This window comes from Epinephelus fuscoguttatus, linkage group LG1 (assembly GCF_011397635.1).
Source record: "Epinephelus fuscoguttatus linkage group LG1, E.fuscoguttatus.final_Chr_v1".
NCBI lineage: Eukaryota > Metazoa > Chordata > Actinopteri > Perciformes > Serranidae > Epinephelus > Epinephelus fuscoguttatus.
In genome coordinates this window covers 35,424,052-35,447,153 of record NC_064752.1, presented here as the reverse complement: position 1 = coordinate 35,447,153, position 23,102 = coordinate 35,424,052, and the positions used below count along the sequence as shown (strand labels likewise).

Below are 23,102 nucleotides of genomic sequence, written 5' to 3'. Positions count from 1 at the left end.
AAACAAATAACGTGACTATTTCGACACTTCAAAAAACGGTGACAGTGTAATATATTTCGACGTGTCACAGTGGTTTTTTTAGTTGCCATTTAGGTTGTGAATAGTACGAAAAACTTTGTTCAACACCCGTTTCCAAGCTGACCGGAACTTCTTTCTAAGTGCGTTTTTACTCGGAGGACTTTCAATGTAGCAACCGTGTGTTAGTGTGGTCACGTGTGTTTTGAAAAGTTTAAGCAACTGGAACCGAGCAGGGGGCACGCTGCGTGTAAATTGCAGCGTACGACATTTATATGCTTTAATAAACCCTCTGTTACTTCAGTCATTGACTTGCTAGCTTTGGATGGCATTAGCTAACGTTAGCTTATTTTAGCTAGCATTTGCTCCCGCTTCATTTCGTTCTAACGTATAACTGTTACGTTGGTATCAGTGGTGGTAGTAACGGTATCTCTATTAGTAGATCCGGTTGAATCAAAGTTATCATTACGGCTTAGTGAAAGCAAAATGGTGTTTTTCACCTGCAACGGCTGTGGTGAATCCCTGAAGAAAGCTCAGGTTGATAAACACGTGAACATATGCCGGGGCTGCCAGGTCTTGTCCTGCATCGACTGTGGAAAAGACTTCTGGTAATTACCGAGTGTCTCAGTGTTGTCTCAACATCTGTTTACTCTAGCTAATGTTTGCTTGATATTTAACCACTCTGGGTGTGTGTGTGCAATTGTGCCTCTCTGTGCATGTTGAACAGGGGCGATGACTACAAGGACCACATCAAATGCATCAGTGAAGATCAGAAGTATGGAGGCAAAGGTTACGAGGCCAAGGCAAACAAAGGAGATGTGAAACAGCAGCAGTGGATCCAGGTAAAACCCAGAGAATGATGTCCATCACTATTAATGTTCTGTGTGTGTTTAAAGAAAGAGTTTTTGGTTTTCAACTTATTGATTCCTCTCCTGAAGAGAGTCCATGACGCCATGAACAAACCAGGAGTCAGTGCAAAACTAAAAGATGTGCTCCAACAAGTCAGCTCCTATGACAATGTACCGAGAAAGAAGGCCAAGTTTCAGGTCGGTGTTACTTAAGTCTGTACCAACCATTTAATGTATGTGATGAACAGTGTGTGTGTGTGTGTGTGTGTGTGTGTGTGTGTGTGTGCATGAGGTAATCACTATCAAATTTTGGTATTTTCCTCAGAATTGGATGAGAAACAGTCTTAAAATAGCCAACACGAGTCTTCATGATGAAGTGTGGGAGGTCCTGTCTGCAGCTGACAAAGTAAGTCACTTAGCCTAATAGTTACTGTTATTGTTTGACTGTTTCCCTGTGCATCTAAGTCATTGTCAGCATAGATTAAGGTGGAAAATGAGATTTAGTTTGTACAGTTTAAATCCAAAGTAATGAAATCCAACAGTTAGCAGCTTCCAGTGATACTGAAGTACACTTGAAACACATTACAGAGGTTTATTTTACCCAGTTAATATTATATCTAGGTTATCCTTTATGTGGTTTTCCTTTTGCTGTCTGGTTTTAATAAATTCTGTCATCTTAAGGAAAGACAAAAATACGTTTCCCACGTCTTTCATATCCCAACTGACTCTCATTACCCACCCACAATCTGACAGGTTCCTGAGGCCCCCCAGCAGACCAGTGAACCTAAACAGGCTGTGGCTGAAGCGGATGCTACTGAAAATGAAAAGCAGAACGGCCATCCAGATGTTGAGAAAAAGAAACTGAACAAACGGGAGCGCAAAGAGGCCCGTCAACAGAAGAATGGGAAGGCTCTGAAAGGCGCTGAAAAGACAGCTGCTCAGGAGCCAGAAGAGGGCAAAAAGAAAAAGAAGGACAGGAAGAGAAAACGCGCCTCTGAGGAGGACGAAGATGAAGAGCAGGACGATGCTGAAAAAAAGACATCCAGCAAGAAAACAAAGACAGGTAAGGCATTTTCTAAAGAGATGCTGTTTTATTTCCATGTATTGCTCTTAGTAGTGCTGCAACTTTGTGTCTTTTAATGAACACTGATATGACAATGTGGAATGGCTAAATGTTTGAATCAGCAGCTTGCACATTTTGTTTGGCCACCGAATCTTGAAAGAAATGTATATTATTGATATTAGAAAGATTAGTGCAAGTGCTCAAATACACTGAGAACATCCATTTTTTTGCAGCGTTCTATTATGTCCTTGTGTTTGAAAGTATACTCTTTATAATCGACAATCTTTTTATTGTATTATATAATTTTGTTAATTATGTTAGTATTAAGTTAACTGTATAACTGTTATATCTTATTTCTTTTAGCTGAACAAGAAGCAGAGGCTGCTGACACATCAGAGGAGACTCAGGATCAAGAAGTTCCCAAAGGTATTATGTGGTTCCAGGCATGACTTTGCTCATCTTTTAGAAAATAAATGGTGGTGTAAAAGAATAAAGCCACCAGGGGTCAGTGTTGCTTGTTTTGTTGACAGCGAGGAGCTGAACCTCAGTGAATATTCACCCTGTACTGAGAGCTAATTTATGTTTCTGATTAACTTGCAGGCAAATTCAACTGGAAGGGAAACATCAAGGCGGTACTGAGAGAAGCAGATGACCAGGAACTGTCAGTAAAGAAACTCAGGAAGAAGGTGAGGCATGGGCTGTGTTTATTACTCTGTGGACATGAGTCTATAGTTCTTTGTTTGTACAACATTTGACTTCACCCAGCAAGTTGTTCTTGTAAATATTATGTGATAATTAGAGTTGTCTTTTGCTTAAAGGTAACCTCAGTATTTTTCAACCTGGAAATTATTTTCCTGTGTTTTTGTGTCTAAGTGACATGTAGCGACTGAGAGTTGAGAGGCTGAGGCTGGGTGTGGTTAACTTGTCTGACAGGCCAACAAAAGATTTGCTGAGATCCAAAAATATGTTAAATAAACTTATCGGTGAAAGGGAATCAACTTATGATAATGTGCACAAACTTATAACTAAGATGATCACAGCGAACAAAGAAAAGTGTGGTTCAACAAAAAAAATACAACGACCCACTCACCCTTTGTCTCCAACAAAAAAAAACCCACACGTGAACATGAGATGTTCATGAAGATTATGAGTGTCACTGACCATATCCATGTGACTGACTCTCCCAATAACCACAATCACAAAAAACAACAAATAAGAAAATCCCAAAACACCCACAAAAAACTTTGAACAATACAAAAATATAAAGCATACCAAAACTAGTTCATCCCACTAATCTTACAAAACCCATTCCTTTCTAAATTAAATATAGCTCCTACATGACCAATAGGAACAACGATTTTTGTAACTGGTTGAGAAATAAATGAGAGGGCTGCAGCTAGCAGCGGTGAAACAAGCTCCAAGGTAAACACTCTGGACATTTGTGCCTCGTCAATTTACACCCACTGAAAGTGACTGTTTTGCCTCTGACGGGCTCAGATTGTTATAAGTGTCTGACAGTGTTAGAGAGAGGACCCAACACACTCACTCTTTTACAAAAGGTCTGTCTCTGTAGGGATCCTTTCCATGATTCTGTCAAACACTTCAAATAAAAGTCTGAGCCTATCAGTGGCAAAAACAAGAATTTGACAGTGCACAAATGCCCCAGAATGGGGGCAGCCTGTATGACAGCTGCTGGCTGCAGAAAATTCAGAATTTGTTGTTTCCATCAGTCACTCAGACATTAAAAACTTGGGAAAACAGAGTCCAGATTGAAAAATACTCAAGTTACCTTTGAATATGCTGTTAAGAGCTTGTTCCTCTTTACAGGTTTTGGCGGCATACTACTCTTTCTATGGTGATGGAAATTTTAGAAAGGAGGAGGAGGTGCTTGCGCTTTTCAATAAGAAGATCAACAACAATCCCAAATTTAGAGTCTTGAAAGACAGAGTTAGACTTGTAAAGTAGACCTGTTTATCTCCCCTGTCTGGCATGAAATGTATGTTGCTCTTAGACTTTTAAAATTTATGTTTGTCTGCCGTCCTCACTTGGATGTTTTTGTACAGCTGACCTAATCTCAAAGATTAAATAATTTTATAACTGAGTTATGTGTCCTGTTTCCAGTCTGTAGTTTCACTGATTGCAGTGATCTAGTCGGCAGCACGAGGAAGACTTTGTGCAAATTGCCTTAGAACGTGTCAGCGTTGTTTAATGTATGAAATGACAATTGTGACGGACGGCTGCTCTGTTTCACATTCCAAGCCCACGGTAAGGCTGGGAAATGGCACCTTATCTGTGGGATTGGATGTTGGAGTGGGGGAAGGGAAACGGGAGAGGTGCACCTGAGGTGAATTTGACTCTCACACGGGACGAAGCTAATGCACATTCCTCGGCACCCCGAACGGGGTTCACTTGGCCAGGGACACAGAAGCTCCATAGAAGCAAGACGCTTGGTGTCAGCCTCAGGTGAAGTTTTAATGCTGTCTGATTTTTCCACCGCTAGAATGAGCAGCCCCTTTACCCTGTACACACACACTCACACACTCACAGGAGGAGCTACAGGAGGAAATCTGCCCAGCTTTATGAAGCTCTGCTAATCCCAGCAGGTTTAACACTGATGCTCATTCATCACACTGCTTACCTGTAATTGTATATTGCATACTTTGGGTTAGTCAAGCTGTTACTCAAGTTTGCTAGTATTAAAATAGTGTTTTCTTGTTCGCAGTGGGACTTGATATTGCTTAATGCTTGTGTTTTAATCCAGACCCCACAGGATACTCCAGGAGAACTGAAACTAAACCTGTTTTTACTGTTGCAAAACAAATCTGAGGACAAAACTTTGTTTCTGCCATTTGATATGGCAGGATTAAGTGTGTGGCCATATGGTTTTATATGGGGCAGTTTCATCCCTGAACTGTGGTCTTAATGGCAGAAGAATTTGCCATTTCTAAAAGGATGAAAAACCTCTGTTCTCTTACACATGAAAAGTTGCACTCCTAAGTGATAAAAAGCATTTTTGCTTATTTCAGTAGACTCAGGGGTTTTGCCAAAAGTGTGGGCTTGAGTCACATGACTTGGACTCAAGTCAGACTTGAGTCACAATTTTTATTTTTATTTTTATTTTTTAGACTCAAAATCAAAGAAGACAAAGAAGATGACGTGTGACTTTTTCTTTACTTGAGTCTTGTGACTTGAAAGTACTTGATATTTTCCCCCAAACCCAAAGATAAAAAAAATTTTATTTAAAAAAAGTGCCACTAATCATTTTATTTCCCTTCATTTCCTGAACAAACTAATTTATCTTTTTATTCCATGTAGACATAAAACATGCAACAACATGAAATATCACTTTAAAGGAAGAACAGCCTCACAGAAAATATCTTAGAAATTTAGGAAGAGAAAGTTTCTAAATATGAGATAAGATAAATTTAACAAGACAGAACAGAAACACAAAATTTATTCTGTTGTGGTAGCGGTTAATAGTGCTATATGCTTTGAAAGTGCAATGTAAGCACTATTTTTATGATTAAGTTCAGTCGCACTTGGAACAAACTTGTTTTAACACATTTTAAAAAGCATTCATGATTTTTGTAAATGTAATATATTTTTACTCTGTTTCAATGGCTTTGCATTTGGTGGAGAGCACATTATGACTCCTTTAGGACTCGAAACACAAAGCTTAGGACTTAATTTGGGACTTGTAAATCTTAACTTGGGTACAAAATACTTTTTAGACGTACTTGTGACTTGGAAAACAATGACTTGGTCCCACCTCTGAGCTTTACTGCCCAGGGTAAGAACCAGACTTCTAAGGGTGACATCTCAGAGTATGAGGTAACACTCTTATCTGGTGCAACTACACAGAACAACAAATGCTCATGGATGCAAAGTGGCTGATGACCCTGTTGCCTTTACCTGTTAATGAGCAAAAGTCAAATGTCTTTCCTTAAAGTCAGTACATGCTGAACAGGACCTACTCTATTAAAATAAACAAGGTCAGTTAAAAAGAAGAATAACAATGCTGTCCAACAGTATTACCCATTACAGGCTCCAAACACGGTTTTAACTTTATATCTTCATGATTCCAGTTTTACTGCAGGGCTGTGGGATTTAACTTCATTAGTTTTGGATGCACCTAATGTCAGAATGTGGATTGAGACTGTCTGCCACAGAATAAGTAGTAGCAGCCAACATTGGAGTATTATTCACTTGTCTTCACTGCACGTGCCCCGTCTGTGCCAGATGGAAAGTGAGAGCAAAATGGGACAAAGGTATCAGCAGTGTCAGACTCCTGCCCGCGCCATGTAAAAGTATACATTCAAGATAAACGCTGGAGTACAGCCAGCTACTATGCATTCTGCAGAGTTTATGAGGGACAGAAAGGATGTTCCCTGTCAGACTGTTCTGTTCACATATCCTCAGTTACCCTTGTGGTGGTATATTTTTCAGTCTGGTGGGCCAGTTAGTTTGATGCTGATTGTGTCAAGATGGTGCATAGTGTACAAAAAACACAACGTAATTGATCTCAAGTGAATGCATCGGACATGGTGTTCTGTAGGAGGGTGCAGATAAACCAAACCAAATGAACAACAGTATTTCCCTTTTGGCAAAAGCTTGATGTAGCAGCATTCACTGTGCATATACTGTAAATGTTATGATTACATGTATGCTTTACAGGTTATCTATTGTTGGTCACATTTAGTTTTCTATTGAATAATGTGCCTCTCAAACATGTTTCCTATACTTGGAAAGCACCTTGTGGACTATGACAGTTAAGGTGAGTATTTATTTGCACAGGTAAAAAAATAACAAAGGATTAAAAATAATTGCAGTGTCTTTAAATGCACACTGCTACGACTATACGTTTTATGAAGTACTCAGGTTATTGAATTTTTTACTTCTTTTTATTTGCTAATAATTCTAAGTAACTGTTCGTTTATTATTTAGTGATTTTCTGTCGCATTGCATTGACATTTGTGAAACTTGGCTGTTACTAATACAAAAAACTACAGCGGTCGCTTTAAGTGCGTCATAAAGAGGCGTCTCTGCCAAACAGGAAGTGGCCTCTCATCTAATCACTAGTTAGCATCTAGAGCTAGTGTAAGTTAAAGATAGCGTCAACACGATGCTTAACGACAATGAACTTGTTACGTTGCGGAACAGATTTAAGAGAGATGCAGAGTTTCTCATGCAAACAACAACAAATGGCGACGAAGACGAAAAGAGTAAGAGTCAGACACTTTGTGTTGGCTAACGTTGTTAGCTAACTTTAACCAGTTTTCTGTCAGAGCTAACTGTTAACACCCGGAGGAAACGTTAACGTTATGAACTCAGTGGTACATTGTGACGTTATAGCTCTGTTTTTTGGGTGCTGACATCCTCTCTGTACGTGCTACTGGCGTATTGTCAATATGGTTAATATATGGTTAATATACTTAGAAAAGTAGCTACCTGTATGATTAAATCTGTTGAATGGCCAGTTTGTAGTCCACTTGACAGCTAGTCTTTAAACAACTTTAAAGCATTTTATTTCACAAACTAAAGCAGGTATATAGCAGAAAGCTATGTGCTTTTTCTGACTGCGACATATTTAGTCAAAGGGGATGTTGTATGGTGGACAGTTGTCCAGCTTCGAGGCCCAGACTGGCAGACATCCAGCAATTCTTGATTGTTTTGACTGAGCAAGTGTCAGCTCAGTAACTTAATACAGAGAAACCCTACTCCTACACCGTCTTCAATGTAAGGGTCAGCTCACTGCCACTGTAAGAAATGACTGTAGTCTATGGTGTAAACTAATAACTGTAATATAAGTAACAGACAAAACATTTGTCAAGTGGTTATCCCTTTTTACTCATGGCTGCTTTTATTCCAGTTTACATACCGTCAGTGGTCCCTCTGGCAAGCTGACTTGGTATTGTATTATGTTGTATCCGAAGCGGACCACCAGGCATAACTTTGATTAAAGATGTAGGCCAGCTTGTCTAGGGCATTGAGTTCATTGTGAACTCTGCACCAACATGCTGAAGCACTTCAGCAGCCAACTACAGGCTCTGATACGTTTAATCAACCAGTAAATTATAGAGATTAATACCTCTCGGAGAAGTAAGATTATCTCAAAGAAAGCTATCGGTTTCACCTCAAAAGCTCCTTAACCCTGGGAGGTGGGGATTTAGCACATTTTCTGTTGAGGCAAGACAAATCTCATATTTGGTAGTGAATTCTATACCATACTGTAACTCTTTCAGTGTATCTTAGTATTTAGTTTTTCTTTAAATCATGCAGTGTTAGTGTTGAATGTTACTACATTCAACACTAACTAACTAACTAACTGATGGTTTTGACTGTAGCCAAACTTTTGTGAGTAATTATCAAGTTTAATGTGCTATACATTTGTGATATAATCTGCACTTAGATCTCTAGTTTTTTTGTTTTTTGTTTTAAATATCTGGAGTGAAGCAAGTTCTGAAAGTAGACCATGAATCAAAACTCTTTTTTTTGTTTATTACCTTTCAGGTCAGGAGGAAAAAGATGCTAAACCTCTTCCTCGCATTAACAGACACTCCGTTTTCTGGATCATGGCATCTATAGGTGTGACCTACTACGTTGATTTCCTCCGTAACATCATGGAGAACGACGATATCAAAAGGTGACTGAGTTATGACAAAGACCCCAAAACTCATGTGCAGATCTCGTTCACTTATCTCTATTCCCTATATTATACGGCAGGTTGTGTTGTGTGTGGTAAAGCAGGTAGAATGTTACAAAAGTATGAGATCATTATTCCACTGTGATGTTTTTTTAGTATCTAGTAATGAGAGACCAGTATTAGATAGATAGATGGATAGATAGATAAACTTTATTGTCTGTCCCAACAGTGACAGAAATTTTCCTTTGACAAGGCTCAACAATACACATGATTCACATTTAAGATACATTTAAAACAAATAACTGAAATGCATACACCGCGCCGTGTCAGGAGAATAGCGCCGCCATATTTTTTTTGTATATTTTCTTTAAGTTATCTATACACACAGTAAGCCTTCATTAATTTTTGTCTTTTCAACCCGTGTTTTTCCAGTTGGTGGTTCAATGTAGGTCTGATACTCCTTGGGATCTGCCTGTCTCTGGCCATGTTTTGCATTGTGTACCTGGAGTGGTTCAAAGGCATCCGGCACTACGACCAAGAATATCCTGCCATTCCTCCCATCACCACTGCAGCATTTATTGCAGCATCTTGCAGGTAAAACAGCAAAACAAATTAATTAATTAAATATTAATAAACTTCAAACTGCCTAAATGTGCTGTAATCCTCCAATTACACAAGAACAGATAAACTACAGGGCATTCATTTAGATAACAAAGAAGGTAGAACAGCATTGGATTAAATATGTAAAAACTTTAGAAGTTTATTAGAACACCCGACACACTGTACCTCTCCTATTTAAATGTGCTCAAATGAACAATTTCAAGTTCTTTGGGCACAGGATGAGAGGTGAAACAATATAAGCTCATTGAACATATATGTGATTTGTCCGAATTTGGACAAAAAATTTAAGCACATAAATTACAATCAAGGTATTGTATTGTTTGTTCAAGGTATTGTATTGTTTAGGTATATGTATGTATATGTATATATATATATATATAATAATAATATATCAAATATGGATTTTGGTATCAGTATCAAAAATAAAAAGATTAAAAGCTATCATGTTGAAACACAAAAGGGCCATCATAAAACTGTTGCTACAAAGTTGGAAGCACACTGTTATCTAATATATCGGTTTTTGCAGTAACACTAATAAAAATGACCTAAGGAGCCTTTCTTAAACTGTGAAAAACAGGGTGAGAGCAAAAGTATGTCAGCAGGGGTGTAGGGTATTTCTGGTTCATTAACAAATGTACTATAGTACCAGTGATCTCTGCTCCTTTGTACTGGACAGGTAGCTCTTTGCTGAAATCTGCTGATTTTGATTCTCAGTTGGTGATACTAGAAACCAATTAGGTAACCATTAAATCTGGTGTTGGTAACTTTTATAAAAATAACTTTTTGTCATATCTGATCAAACTGTCATCATATCTCAAAAAAAAATCATTTCCCCCCTTCTAGTGCTCCTAATGGCATTTGCAAGAATCCACTGCAGCTGAATGGAAACAACCAATCAGAGCTGAGGAGTCTCTAACAAAGCTGTCAAGCCAAACTGTCAAACTAGGTGGCGTGGATCAAATAGAAATCAAAATTCTGTCACTGCATTGCCTATTTCTCACCTCAGATGTTTTCACAAACATATTTTAGTGTACTGTTTAGCTGTAAAATGAGAAAGTTGGTCCAGCTGTTGGGCTGTGCTTCATTTTTGCACAACTGTGTCCAGCATGGGTAGTTTGACAGACAGTTTGACTGCAGTTCAAGAGCAGTGATTTACATGATTAACAGCTGCCTTAGAGGCTCCACACTTCTGATAGGTTGTTTTCCTTCGGCCGCTGTGGATCTGGCCAAAGATATTAGAAGCACAAGGAGGAGGCAGAGGAACATGACATAACCTGTCTTGTGTATGACTGTTAAGATGCAGTGACCGTTTCAGCAAATATGAAAAAAAAATTACCAACTGTAGCTTAATTGTAGGATATACCCTCACAGGTGTTTCACTCAGTTTCCCTGATCAGACCTCCTTTTGGGACTGTGGTCATATACAGACTGTGCTCGATTGAAATTTGTGTCACTTTACTGTTTACAAGCCAAAATATTGAACACACCTGTGTGGGTGTTTATGGCCTTTAACACGTTGAATCACTTAAGAAATGCTCAGTAATATTACCCATGTTCTTGGTACAATGGGTTGTTAAAAAAAAAAACTGCCAAAATACTTGTATTTTGATTATCTGATGCATTAAAAAGATGCACTTGCTTGACAAGTCATTGACAGTGTACAGTATTTGGAATATTTGCTGGTCTGATATCTACAACCAACAAAGCACTTTACTCATACTTGTGAAAATTTATCCACCCTCTGTATGTCGGTGAAGATCAAGAAAGACTGATGAGGTTAAGAGTGATCTCTGTAGGTCTCCATCTTAATGCAGTGTGAAGTATGAGAGGCCCCCTGAGACATATTTCATACTTTTTTCACATGTAACATCATACTCTCATACATACACCACTATACTCTCACACAAACACTACTATACCCTCTTACATGCACAATCATACTCTCATACATACACCGCTATACTCTTATACAAACACTACTATACTCTCTTACATGCACAATCATACTCTCATACATACACCGCTATACTCTGACACAAACACTACTCTCACACAAACACTACTATACCCTCTTATATTTATCATCATGTTTTCTTTTATTTACTGTCATACTCTTAGTGTAACACAGGATAATATTATATGTATGTAAGTATGATAGTATGTACATGAAAGTAACAGTATATGTAAAACAAAGTTCTAATATATGTATGAGAGAATAATATTATATTTGAAACAGAATAATAGCATATGTAAGAGAAATGAGTAGGGTTGGGAATCTCTCTGTGATAGACGATTCGATACGTATCTAGATACACGGGTTACGATACGATTCAAAAACGATATATTTTTAATACAAAATAATTCGATACGATTCGATACAGCATAGGAACGATACGATTCGTTACGATTCTATGGTTAACATTTGTTGATGTAGACATTAATCATACATTATAAAATAAAGAAGCCATTTCTATAAACGTGACATTCTTAGAGTATTTTCAAATTTGTAAAAGACCACATCCCCAAGCATTGTTGCTGTATGGCACTGGCAAAAATAAAATAAAAAGACAAACAACAACAAAATCACATGTCAAATGTATTTATTTTTAGACATGGACCAAAAAAAGACTTGCTGAATGAACATCATTTTGTTGGATGGGATCAATATAAAAATGAGAAGAAGTTTTAAACTTTAAGTGAAGTGAACTTTAAGTAAACTTTAAGTGTTTTAAACCTACTTGTTGTGTTGTTTTTATGGTATTGTCTGTGTTTTTGTATGTATCTTATATGGACTTGAGTCTGGAATAAAGTTTATTATAACGTTGTATAATATAAACATAAAGCAGAATAAAATAATAACATGCAACGTAGGGGCAGAATCTGACATCTCCTTTTATAGTTGATATCATGGACTGTGATGACTAGCAGCTTATCACTGACAGCATGTCAGATTATTTCTCTGTGTTTGCTACACTCTGTGTTTGTCATTTATAAAAAGATAAATCACTTTTCTATAATACATCAATGATATTTCAATGGAATAAATTACTTATTGACTTATTCATACTTCAAAAACAGCATCAATAAGTGATTAACATAAGGGGGGATCAAAATAAAATAAAGAAATAAAATAAAAATCAACCAGCCACCCTCCTCCCCAGACAAGTAAAGAACAGTCCCTAAAGTGCGCTGATGTTTGTGGAAATGTGAACTGCTCGTTTCTCCTCTGACACGTCACATACCTGAGTGCTGCCAGGGCTCACCTGGTATTTCTGGGCAGTCATGACACCGACGAAGACTTCTTGGACCTGGAGCCGGGCTTCTCGGTCGCCAGCCGGTAAGTCGTTGTCATACGCCGCCGTATTTGACAGAAATACAGTACAGGCCAAAAGTTTGGACACACCTTCTCATTCAATGTGTTTTCTTTATTTTCATGACTATTTACATTGTAGATTCTCACTGAAGGCATCAAAACTATGAATGAACACATGTGGAGTTATGTACTTAACAAAAAAAGGTGAAATAACTGAAAACATGTTTTATATTCTAGTTTCTTCAAAATAGCCACCCTTTGCTCTGATTACTGCTTTGCACACTCTTGGCATTCTCTCCATGAGCTTCAAGAGCTGGTCACCTGAAATGGTTTTCCAACAGTCTTGAAGGAGTTCCCAGAGGTGTTTAGCACTTGTTGGCCCCTTTGCCTTCACTCTGCGGTCCAGCTCACCCCAAACCATCTCGACTGGGTTCAGGTCCGGTGACTGTGGAGGCCAGGTCATCTGCCGCAGCACTCCATCACTCTCCTTCTTGGTCAAATAGCCCTTACACAGCCTGGAGGTGTGTTTGGGGTCATTGTCCTGTTGAAAAATAAATGATCGTCCAACTAAACGCAAACCGGATGGGATGGCATGTTGCTGCAGGATGCTGTGGTAGCCATGCTGGTTCAGTGTGCCTTCAATTTTGAATAAATCCCCAACAGTGTCACCAGTAAAACACCCCCACACCATCACACCTCCTCCTCCATGCTTCACAGTGGGAACCAGGCATGTGGAATCCATCCGTTCACCTTTTCTGCGTCTCACAAAGACACGGCGGTTGGAACCAAAGATCTCAAATTTGGACTCATCAGACCAAAGCACAGATTTCCACTGGTCTAATGTCCATTCCTTGTGTTTCTTGGCCCAAACAAATCTCTTCTGCTTCTTGCCTCTCCTTAGCAGTGGTTTCCTAGCTGATTCGCGCAGTCTCCTCTTAACAGTTGTTCTAGAGATGGGTCTGCTGCTAGAACTCTGTGTGGCATTCATCTGGTCTCTGATCTGAGCTGCTGTTAACTTGCGATTTCTGAGGCTGGTGACTTGGATGAACTTATCCTCAGAAGCAGAGGTGACTCTTGGTCTTCCTTTCCTGGGTCGGTCCTCATGTGTGCCAGTTTCATTGTAGCGCTTGATGGTTTTTGCAACTCCACTTGGGGACACATTTAAAGTTTTTGCAATTTTCCGGACTGACCTTCATTTCTTAAAGTAATGATGGCCACTCGTTTTTCTTTAGTTAGCTGATTGGTTCTTGCCATAATATGAATTTTAACAGTTGTCCAATAGGGCTGTCGGCTGTGTATTAACCTGACTTCTGCACAACACAACTGATGGTCCCAACCCCATTGATAAAGCAAGAAATTCCACTAATTAACCCTGATAAGGCACACCTGTGAAGTGGAAACCATTTCAGGTGACTACCTCTTGAAGCTCATGGAGAGAATGCCAAGAGTGTGCAAAGCAGTAATCAGAGCAAAGGGTGGCTATTTTGAAGAAACTAGAATATAAAACATGTTTTCAGTTATTTCACCTTTTTTTGTTAAGTACATAACTCCACATGTGTTCATTCATAGTTTTGATGCCTTCAGTGAGAATCTACAATGTAAATAGTCATGAAAATAAAGAAAACACATTGAATGAGAAGGTGTGTCCAAACTTTTGGCCTGTACTGTACATATTTCTGTCTGTGTCTGTGAGCCCGCATTCAACCCACAACCGGCAGGATTCGCCTTTAGTTTCTGCTGCGGCTTGGCTGCTCCCTGGTTTATCCAACCAGCATTAGCTTCTGTTCCTCATCTCCACTGGTCAAGCTGGCACTGATGTTTACATCCATTATCATTGTCAGCAATGCCAGGATGCCAAGATGCAAACTGTTAAAGCCAGTCAACCGATTGCTAGTCTCGCGATACCTGAATTCATGTCTCTACAATCGATTCATCTAAGGATTCATGGCTGATTCGTACCAATTGAGGAGGCTGCTACCGACGTCGCCGTATCTCTCGATTGTCAAACCGGATATCCGGTCATATCGGTTAATCGTTCCCAACCCTAGAAATTAGTTGTACATGTGAATGCAAATAATCATGTGTAAGGAACAAAATGACAGTGAATGTAAGACAGAATGATAGGGTATGTGAATGAGAATAGTTGTTTGTGTGAGAGAGTTTGATTGAAATGGAAATAGTACTGAATTCTCAGTTCCTGATTGGTTATTTTTGATGAAGCAAGAAGAAGGCCCACCTTCCCAATCATAATATGAGAAGATGGCGATATGGGAGCCATAGACATATGTACATATATATGTCTATGCCCGGAGCGACTCAGTGAAGTTGTTGGCCTCTGACTGTCCACACAGGCCACTGAGCAGAGCGGAGTGCCCGCATAGGCTCGCACACTGCAGCGCTTCAGTTCGCTGTCTGGTCTATTTTTCACACGAGCCGCGAGCGCTTCTGTCAAGCTGGATAGAGTGGATTGTACCAAACAAGAAGTCGGACACAGAAAAGACAAGAGAATCTGGCCAGTTTTCAAAATAAAAAAAACCAAAAGCACGCACTGTGGAATGTGAGGAGAAAATACCGTGTTTATAATTTAAAATAACACAATAATGCATAACCGAACACATTTTTAATACCCTAATCACTTCATTACAATTTTAATTTTGTGTCACCGAGCCTACAGACATAACTACATAAATAAAATGGTCAGAAAAATATGCCCTATTCATTCAGTGTGTGGACAGTCAAGGGTGCCGATTGAAAACTGCCTCCGCTGCTGGGTGCTGCGCTTTGGTTCTGCGTCCGGTGTGTCCAGGCCGTGAAGCGCTGCAGTGCATGAGCCTCCGCGGGCGCTCCGCTCTGCTCAGCAGCCTGTGTGGAGGCCAACCATGAGGCCAACAGCTTCACTGTTGGGAGGATCCAAGATGGCGGAGTGAGTGGCAGCACCGTGCAGGCTCTGGTAAAAAGTTTTGTTTACGTCCTTGAATTGTGAACTAAGTTCGCAATAACCCGACAAATTCAAAGGCAGAACACATAGTACCTAAGTACATCGATAAAAAACAACAAAAAACGGTTAAATCTTGGTACATTTGAGACGACCTGCTGGCAAAATGACTGACCACGATTACAACCTGAGGGCTCTCCGTGAGGCGTGTGATGACGGTGACATCGAAGAAATTGAAGTGGATCAAGCGACTCCCAAGGAACAGAGAATAAATTTGACCCACACGCCAATAAAAGGCCCGAACCCCAAGAAGATGAAACCGCATAAAGAAAAGGAGGAAGAAAGCACCGAAAGATGGACGAACAGACTGAACTTTTAAAAAGTTTTGACAGGCGTATCGAAGCCAATACAACGGCAACAAGGGAAAACAAAGAGGAGATGGTTGTGCTTCAAAAAAAAGTAAGTGATCTCCAGAAAGAAAACAACCAGCTGGAAAATGCATGTGCGGAGCAAGCCCACTACAAACGAAGATGGAACGTGAAGTTGACTGGTCTTCCAGAAAAGGAGGGAGAAGATACCAGAGAGACGGTTACTGGGATACTTACGAGAGTTGTACCGCTGTCGATGGAGTGGCTGCGGCAGTCCGTGGATACTGTCCATTGCCTAGGAAGAAACGGCAATACTGCTGCCTCCAACGGTACTCATCGGGCAATCATAATCAAATTTGGGATGAGAACTGTTCGGGATGAAGTCTGGAAAAGGTCGGGAGATGCGAGGGTCTGCAGCGAGATGCACATACGCTTCCGTGAAAATTTTTCCAAAGAGGACTGGGAGGCTCGCAACAAACTCTGGCCGCTGGTACAGGATGCCAGAAGACGGGGAAAGAGAGCTTTCCTGAAGGAAGGATACACGTTAATTGACAACAAAAGAGTGGACCCTGAGTAAACATGTTGTCAAGGCTTCTATGCTCCACTGTGCTCCAAGCAGGTATCTTGAAGTGGTTTTAGTTTTACTTTTTTTTTTGTATAAGCTTTAAAGGGTTATTGCACTTTATGTGAAGGTTACGTTTTTTTTGTTTACTCATTCCTGCGCATCACTAGGATATTGCGCATTTTTTCAGAGGTTATTTACTAGTCTTGTATGTTTTCCTTTCTATCTTTAAATGCTAGGGGGTTGAGAGAAAATGTGAAACGTAAGGCTATTTTTCTTTTCTGTAAGGAGCAAAAGGCTAATTGTATTTTTTTGCAAGAAACCCATTCAGTTGAGGCAGACACGAAATTTTGGAAACTGCAATGGGGAGACTCTATTTTCTGTAGATATGGAACATCGCACTCTGCTGGAGTTATGATTTTGTTCAACAGATTCTCTGGAAAGGTAATAGACCACAGAAGTGATTTAAAGGGGCACTGGCTAATGGTGGCTTTAGAGATAAATGGCATAAATTATGTTTTGGTATGTGTATATGGGTATAACCGAATTGTGCAGAACAAAAAATTCTTTTTGGCTCTGAGCAAACTGATAGAAGAATGGAAAGTGTCATATACAACTGATAAAATAATAGTTGGAGATTTTAATTTGGCACCAGATCTCTGGTTGGATCGTCTTCTGTCAAAGGGTCAGTTTCATAAATATAATGATACTATAATTGATTCTGTTACAAAAACCAACTTGACTGATTACTGGAGAATGAAAAATCCTATTACTACACAATATACTTGGTTTCATGCATCAAATAATGGCCAATGCTCAAGAATAGATTATTGGTTAATCTCAGTTAATTTAGTTAATGATGTCTCCAAGTGTGAAATCTCACCTTTAACTGATCATTGTGTCATCTTGCTGTGTCTCTCTTTATTGAAAAATGTGTCTATTCACAATTCTATCTGGAAATTCAATAATATTCTTTTGGAAAATATATAATTTTTGCAAAGAGGTCAAACAGCTCATTGAAGAAATTGTTGCACTGGAAATGTCAGCCTTGAGTAAGTGGGAATGGTTTAAATGTAAAATTAGACAGGTTGCAGTTAAGATAAGTAAAGTCCTCTAAAATTAAAAAACAGAAACAGCAAAATATTACAAAATAAATTAACAAATTATGTTGTAGAACAGATTTACAATGGAGGAACATGTTAAATTGAACAGTCTTCAATCTCAACTAGATAATATGTATTTGGATAAGGCGAAGGGAGCATTTATTCGTTCAAGAGCTCATTGGATTGAGGAAGGGGAAAATTTCATCCTATTTTTTTAATTTGGAAAACAGACAGACAAAAAAGAAAATTCATAGGTTGCTGATGTTATAAATGAAGATCAGGACCAAGTAAATGAGGAAATTAAAGTTTTTTTATAGCAATTTGTATAAATCCACTTTTTCTAAGGAAAACTGTCTTCAGTTTTTAAATAAAATTCGAGAACAAAATAAGAATATGGATGATGATTTCAAAAAATATATGGAGGATGAGCTTGAAATTGAAGAGCAAGACAGAGCAGTTATGCAGATGGCTAATAGGAAGTCACCAGGACTAGATGGTCTAACCTTCGAGTTCTTTAAATTTTTTTGGAAAGATATTAGAGAGTTGCTCTATAATGCCTACATAGAATGTATTTCAATCCAACAATCTTTCTTCCACAGTGAAACAGGGTCTTATCTCTCGAATCCCGAAACCAAACAAAGATGTACTTTTATTGGATAATTGGAAACCGATAACCTTATTGTGTAACGATTACAAATTATTGGCACATGTTTATGCAAACCGATTAAATGAGGGTTTAAAGCAAATAATAGATGAATGTCAGTCAGCCTTTATGAAAGGTAAAAGTATTCACAATCATACCAGGTTGATATTAGATATGCTTGATTATAAAGACCTTATTGATACTGATAGTTTAGTGTTTTTTCTTGATTTTTATAAGGCTTTTGACACCATGGAACATTGTTTTTTATTGAAGAATTGCACTTCATAGGTTTTGGTAAAAATTTTTGTGATATTATTAAGATGTTTTATACCAACATTTATAGTTCTGTTTCACTGAACCTTGGAATGACCCCGAGGTTCAAGGTGCTACGTGGTATTTGTCAAGGCTGCCCAATCTCCCCAAAATTGTTTATTTTGACCACTCATCTGTTAACAATGCTCATTAACAACAATCCGGAAATAGAAGGTATTACAGTATTCGATAAGGAATTTAAAATAAGTCAGTTTGTGGATGACACAGCCATCTTTTTAAAAAATAAATATGTGGTTGAGAAAGCTCTTAATAATATTTCTATAATATTCTCCAAAGCTTCAGAGCTATCCTTAAATATCAAGAAATGTGAATTACTTCCCATTCATACGTGTACAGATCCCAGTATTGCTTCAATTAAAGTTGCATCTGAAGTAAAATATCTTGGAATAATGATATCAAAAAATGTTATCAGAATATAGCTAATCGCTTAACAGATATGAAGAGATCTCTAAGTCGCTGGCTTACCAGAGATCTTACAATCTTTGGTAGAGTCATTTATCAAAAGCAGAAGGTATCTCAAAATTAATTTATCCATGTCACTCCCTGTATGTCTCTTCAAATAATATTAAAAAAAGCCAATTCTATTATTTTTCAGTTTTTATGGAAAAATAAAACCCATTATATTAAAAGATCACAGTTAGTTAAAGAATATGAGAATGGGGGTGTTAAAGCTTTAGAATTTGATTCAGTGGTTGGAACTCTCGAGACTAAATGGCTGAAAACATATTTGTCACAGCCAGAGTCCATGTGGTTTCATATTCCGAGATCCTTAAAAAAAAATAGGAGGGCTTGAATTCCTTTTTAAAATGTGATTTTGAGGTGCATAAGGTTCCTATTAAGCTATCTAATTTCCACAAGCAGATTCTTCAATACTGGAAAATGATATTTACTCATAATTTCTCCCCTCATGAATCTATTTTATGGAATAACAGAGTGTTCACAGTAAACAGGAAATCGATTTTCAGAAGAGATTGGTATGAGAAAGGCATTTTGTTAGTAAAGGATGTAATGGATTCTGATGGAGGTTTTTTGGACTACAGGGCTAGATTAGATTAGAAAAATATGAAATAAATTGTTCTCAGAGAGAGAATAATAGGATTTGTAAAGCAATCCCTTTACCACTGATTCAATTAATCCAGAATACCCTATTATATGCGAATGTTAAATTCGTACTACCAAAAGTGATGATTAATGATTGTAACTTAAATGATAACAAATGTAACAACAAATTGATTAGTGCTGCTTTGAAATTGATAGTATTTTATGATTACAACAGAGGATTTAAAGAACAAGTGACTGATAAGGTAACTGTATCTATGATGGAAAAAGCACACTCTAAATATATTAAATGGCCTATTTCCCCAAAGATTAAAGAAACTCATTAAGATACTCTATAAAGTCTACCCAGTTGCAGAATTTCTAAAAAAAAAAAAAAAAAGATTTAAATTTTAAGTTGACCCGTGTACCTTTTGTAAAGCAGCAGATGAAACACTAGAACATATGTTTTTCTCATGCCCTGTGTCCAGGAAATTTTGGTCAGAAATAAGAAATTGGTTATTACTTAAAATAAATGATATTCCAGGTTTTGATATTTCTCATATATTCTTTTACATAGATAATTTGAAATCTAATATCTCTGATGTGATAAATATGATCATTCTAATGGGTAAATATCATATTCATTGCAGTAAGTGGAGACATAGCAAACCCTCCTTTAACTGGTTTATAAATGATTTCAAATTATTTTTCCTATCTCTTAAGAAATTGTACTCCAGCAAAATAGCCAAAAAGATCTGTGGAGATATATCTAGTTTCTTGCTTATTTGATTTATGCCTAAGACTTTGCTCCTACCTAGGGTCTTTGTTACTTTAATTGTATTCCTGGTGACCTATAAAATGATGTGCTACTGTTTTTTTTTTACTTGCACCATTTAAAAACCCCAGTCTTGTTTTTGTTTTATTTGTGTTTTTTCTTTGTGACTCTTTGCAATTTCGCAACATTTCATTGTACAAAAATGTATAATCCTTACGAGAAGATGTATGGTTCTCTATGTTTTTGTTCTATTGTCAAACAAAAAACAAAAAACTGTCATTCCCGGTCCGCCATCTTCTCATATTATGATTGGGAAGGTGGGCCTTCTTCTCGCTTCATCAAAAATAGCCAATCAGGAACTGAGAATTCAGTACTATTTCCGTTTCAATCAAACTCTCTCACACAAACAACTATTCTCATTCACATACCCTATCATTCTGTCTTACATTCACTGTCATTTTGTTCCTTACACATGATTATTTGCATTCACATGTACAACTAACTTCTCTTACATATGCTATTATTCTGCTTCAATTATAATATTATTCTCTCATACATATATTAGAACTTTGTTTTACATATACTGTTACTTTCATGTTCATACTATCATACTTACATACATATAATATTATCCTCTGTTACACTAAGAGTATGGCAGTAAATAAAAGAAAACATGATGATAAATATAAGAGAGTATAGTAGTGTTTGTGTGAGAGTATAGTGGTGTATGTATAAGAGTATGATTGTGCATGTAAGAGGGTATAGTAGTGTTTGTGTGAAAGTATAGCGGTGTGTCTCATGTCTCAAAGGGCTTCTCATAGTGAAGTGGCACCTTTACACTGCATATTTTTAGCAACGCCTATTCATTTTATCCCTATGGCACTGGGTGTGGACGTTGAGGGCTTCAGTAGGGCAATAATCCAATAGATTAAGTGATTATAAGTGAATTGTAATTTCCTTATTAGTTTGTACATTAATGCTTTACACCTAGTTAATGCTAGTTAATTGATCTGGGACATCTCAGAGAGTCTCTCAACAGTTTCTTTAATTGATTGGCCACTTAGCTTTCCTCATCATGTGATTAGCTTATCCACTATGTTTAAAATCGTGAATCAATTTTAATATGAATGTGTGTCACTTATACGGCTGATGGGAGCCACTGATTAGAAGAAAGTGAGAAGCTTTGAAATGCAACACTAGTAAATTTGGATGCTGCCTATGATGAGCTTGAACTGAGAGCACCATGCATCACTTGCAACAGCTATCTGCCCTCTCTGAAGGTCAGATTCACAAAACATATTGCACTAATGATATTACAGAGCAAATACACCCATAAAATTAGAGAGTACAATTTAAGGACAATTCTTGTATCTGATTGCAGCTATCATTGTGGCAAAGTATAAATGTTGCCTTTGCGCCAAGTAGAGATGTTCCATTATGAATTTTTCCCCTACTGATACCAGTTCCAATACCAGAAACTTGCGTTTTGGTGGGTACCGTGTAACAGTCCAATACCTTTGCTTTAAAAACGAAGAAAAGTTAACTGCTGTATACAGCTGCTAACCCTGTATGGATGTGAAATGATTACTGTCATCGTTGTATGACATTTCACACATTAAACCTTTTTTAAAACAGTTTGCTAACTGCTACTTTTATTGGAAATCAATTCTTTACCACTCTAAAACAGTAGGTTCCAGTGTCTGCACTGTGCAACTTCCTGTGTAGGCTGCTGAGTGGCAGAGAAGAATTGATTTACAGGAAAACTGCTGTTTTATCTGGATTTGACACTACTGTTAAGTTTTTTAATGAATTACATGGTATCAGAATGGTGCATAGATTGCATACTTGCTGATACCCAATCCGAGATTTTTTTTATTTTTTTTTTTATACTGACACTGGTATCAGTATTGGAACAACTCTAGCCCCATTGAACACAGTAGGCAGAACAATGGCAGAGAGAGAAAGAGAACTGAAATGTTCAGCTTCAGCTACAGATCCAGATTTTACAGCGTCCCATATTCTTCCTCTGCAGAGATTGTGACAATGTGACAGTGTATGAGATGCCTGTATACAATAAATATTGTATTGGTTAACTGATCAATACTGATCAATCTGTTATGCATATTTGTAAGTGACATTGTACTTTCTTTGCAGCTTCAACATGGCTCTGTGGCCTGTGTGGTCCTTTTTCACTCCACTCATCCTCTTCACACAGTTCATGGGTGTGGTCATGCTCATCTCTTTACTTGGATAAATGTAATGGCTGAAGATGTTTTTTTTTTTTTTTTTTTTTTCTTAAGCTCTGTAATTTTAGATTTTCACAAAATGTCCTTTTTATGGAATGAATAACATTTTATTTGGCCTCAAATTGTGAACATTTTTTTATGGAGTGAAACCTTGTGTCATTAAAACATGTCATTAGAAATTTATTAATACAGTGCTTCATACTTAAATAATTTGGATTTTACATAATCTTGTTAACCACAGTTTGGAGTTCTCTCTTAATAATTTTCCTCCATTATCTGCACATATTTTTTTTTTAAAAAAAGGTTAATATTTACAACTGCATCATCAAACTTAAACGCCCTGGTATCAATATAGAAAACATACCTTCCAAAAACCTTAGACACTCCAACACCAAAATCAAACATACACACTAACCATTATGGCATTGGCATTATGACATTATAACCATTTGTCCACTCACACCGCTCTCCATTTTCAAACATATCTAGCAACACATTCACAGAAACAGCCCCCAACACTCCCACTGCTCTCATTAACATGGCTGTCAGCTTTTTTTTTTCAGCAAAAAACTCCTAAGGAAGCATATGTTAACCAT

General features: G+C 37.7%; 2 protein-coding genes across 3 annotated transcripts; both read left to right on the top strand.

The window, feature by feature from the left end:
- The first annotated feature begins 188 nt into the window (after positions 1-188).
- Positions 189-4,027, top strand: lyar (Ly1 antibody reactive homolog (mouse)). The gene is made up of 8 exons (XM_049577143.1): positions 189-623; positions 743-857; positions 954-1,061; positions 1,189-1,269; positions 1,617-1,926; positions 2,290-2,352; positions 2,527-2,612; positions 3,754-4,027. The coding sequence occupies exons 1-8, from the start codon at positions 502-504 to the stop codon at positions 3,889-3,891; spliced, it is 1,023 nt and encodes a 340-aa protein (XP_049433100.1). The 5' UTR covers positions 189-501; the 3' UTR covers positions 3,892-4,027.
- Positions 4,028-6,975: 2,948 nt separating this feature from the next.
- tmem128 (transmembrane protein 128) lies at positions 6,976-22,557 on the top strand. 2 transcript variants are annotated; one of them, XM_049574704.1, is made up of 4 exons: positions 6,976-7,148; positions 8,437-8,569; positions 9,002-9,163; positions 22,415-22,557. In XM_049574704.1, the coding sequence occupies exons 1-4, from the start codon at positions 7,049-7,051 to the stop codon at positions 22,512-22,514; spliced, it is 495 nt and encodes a 164-aa protein (XP_049430661.1). In that variant the 5' UTR covers positions 6,976-7,048; the 3' UTR covers positions 22,515-22,557. The 2 variants fall into 2 exon arrangements, with proteins under 2 accessions (XP_049430661.1, XP_049430671.1); XM_049574714.1 differs by lacking the exon at positions 22,415-22,557 and adding an exon at positions 10,034-12,488.
- The last annotated feature ends 545 nt before the right edge of the window (positions 22,558-23,102 follow it).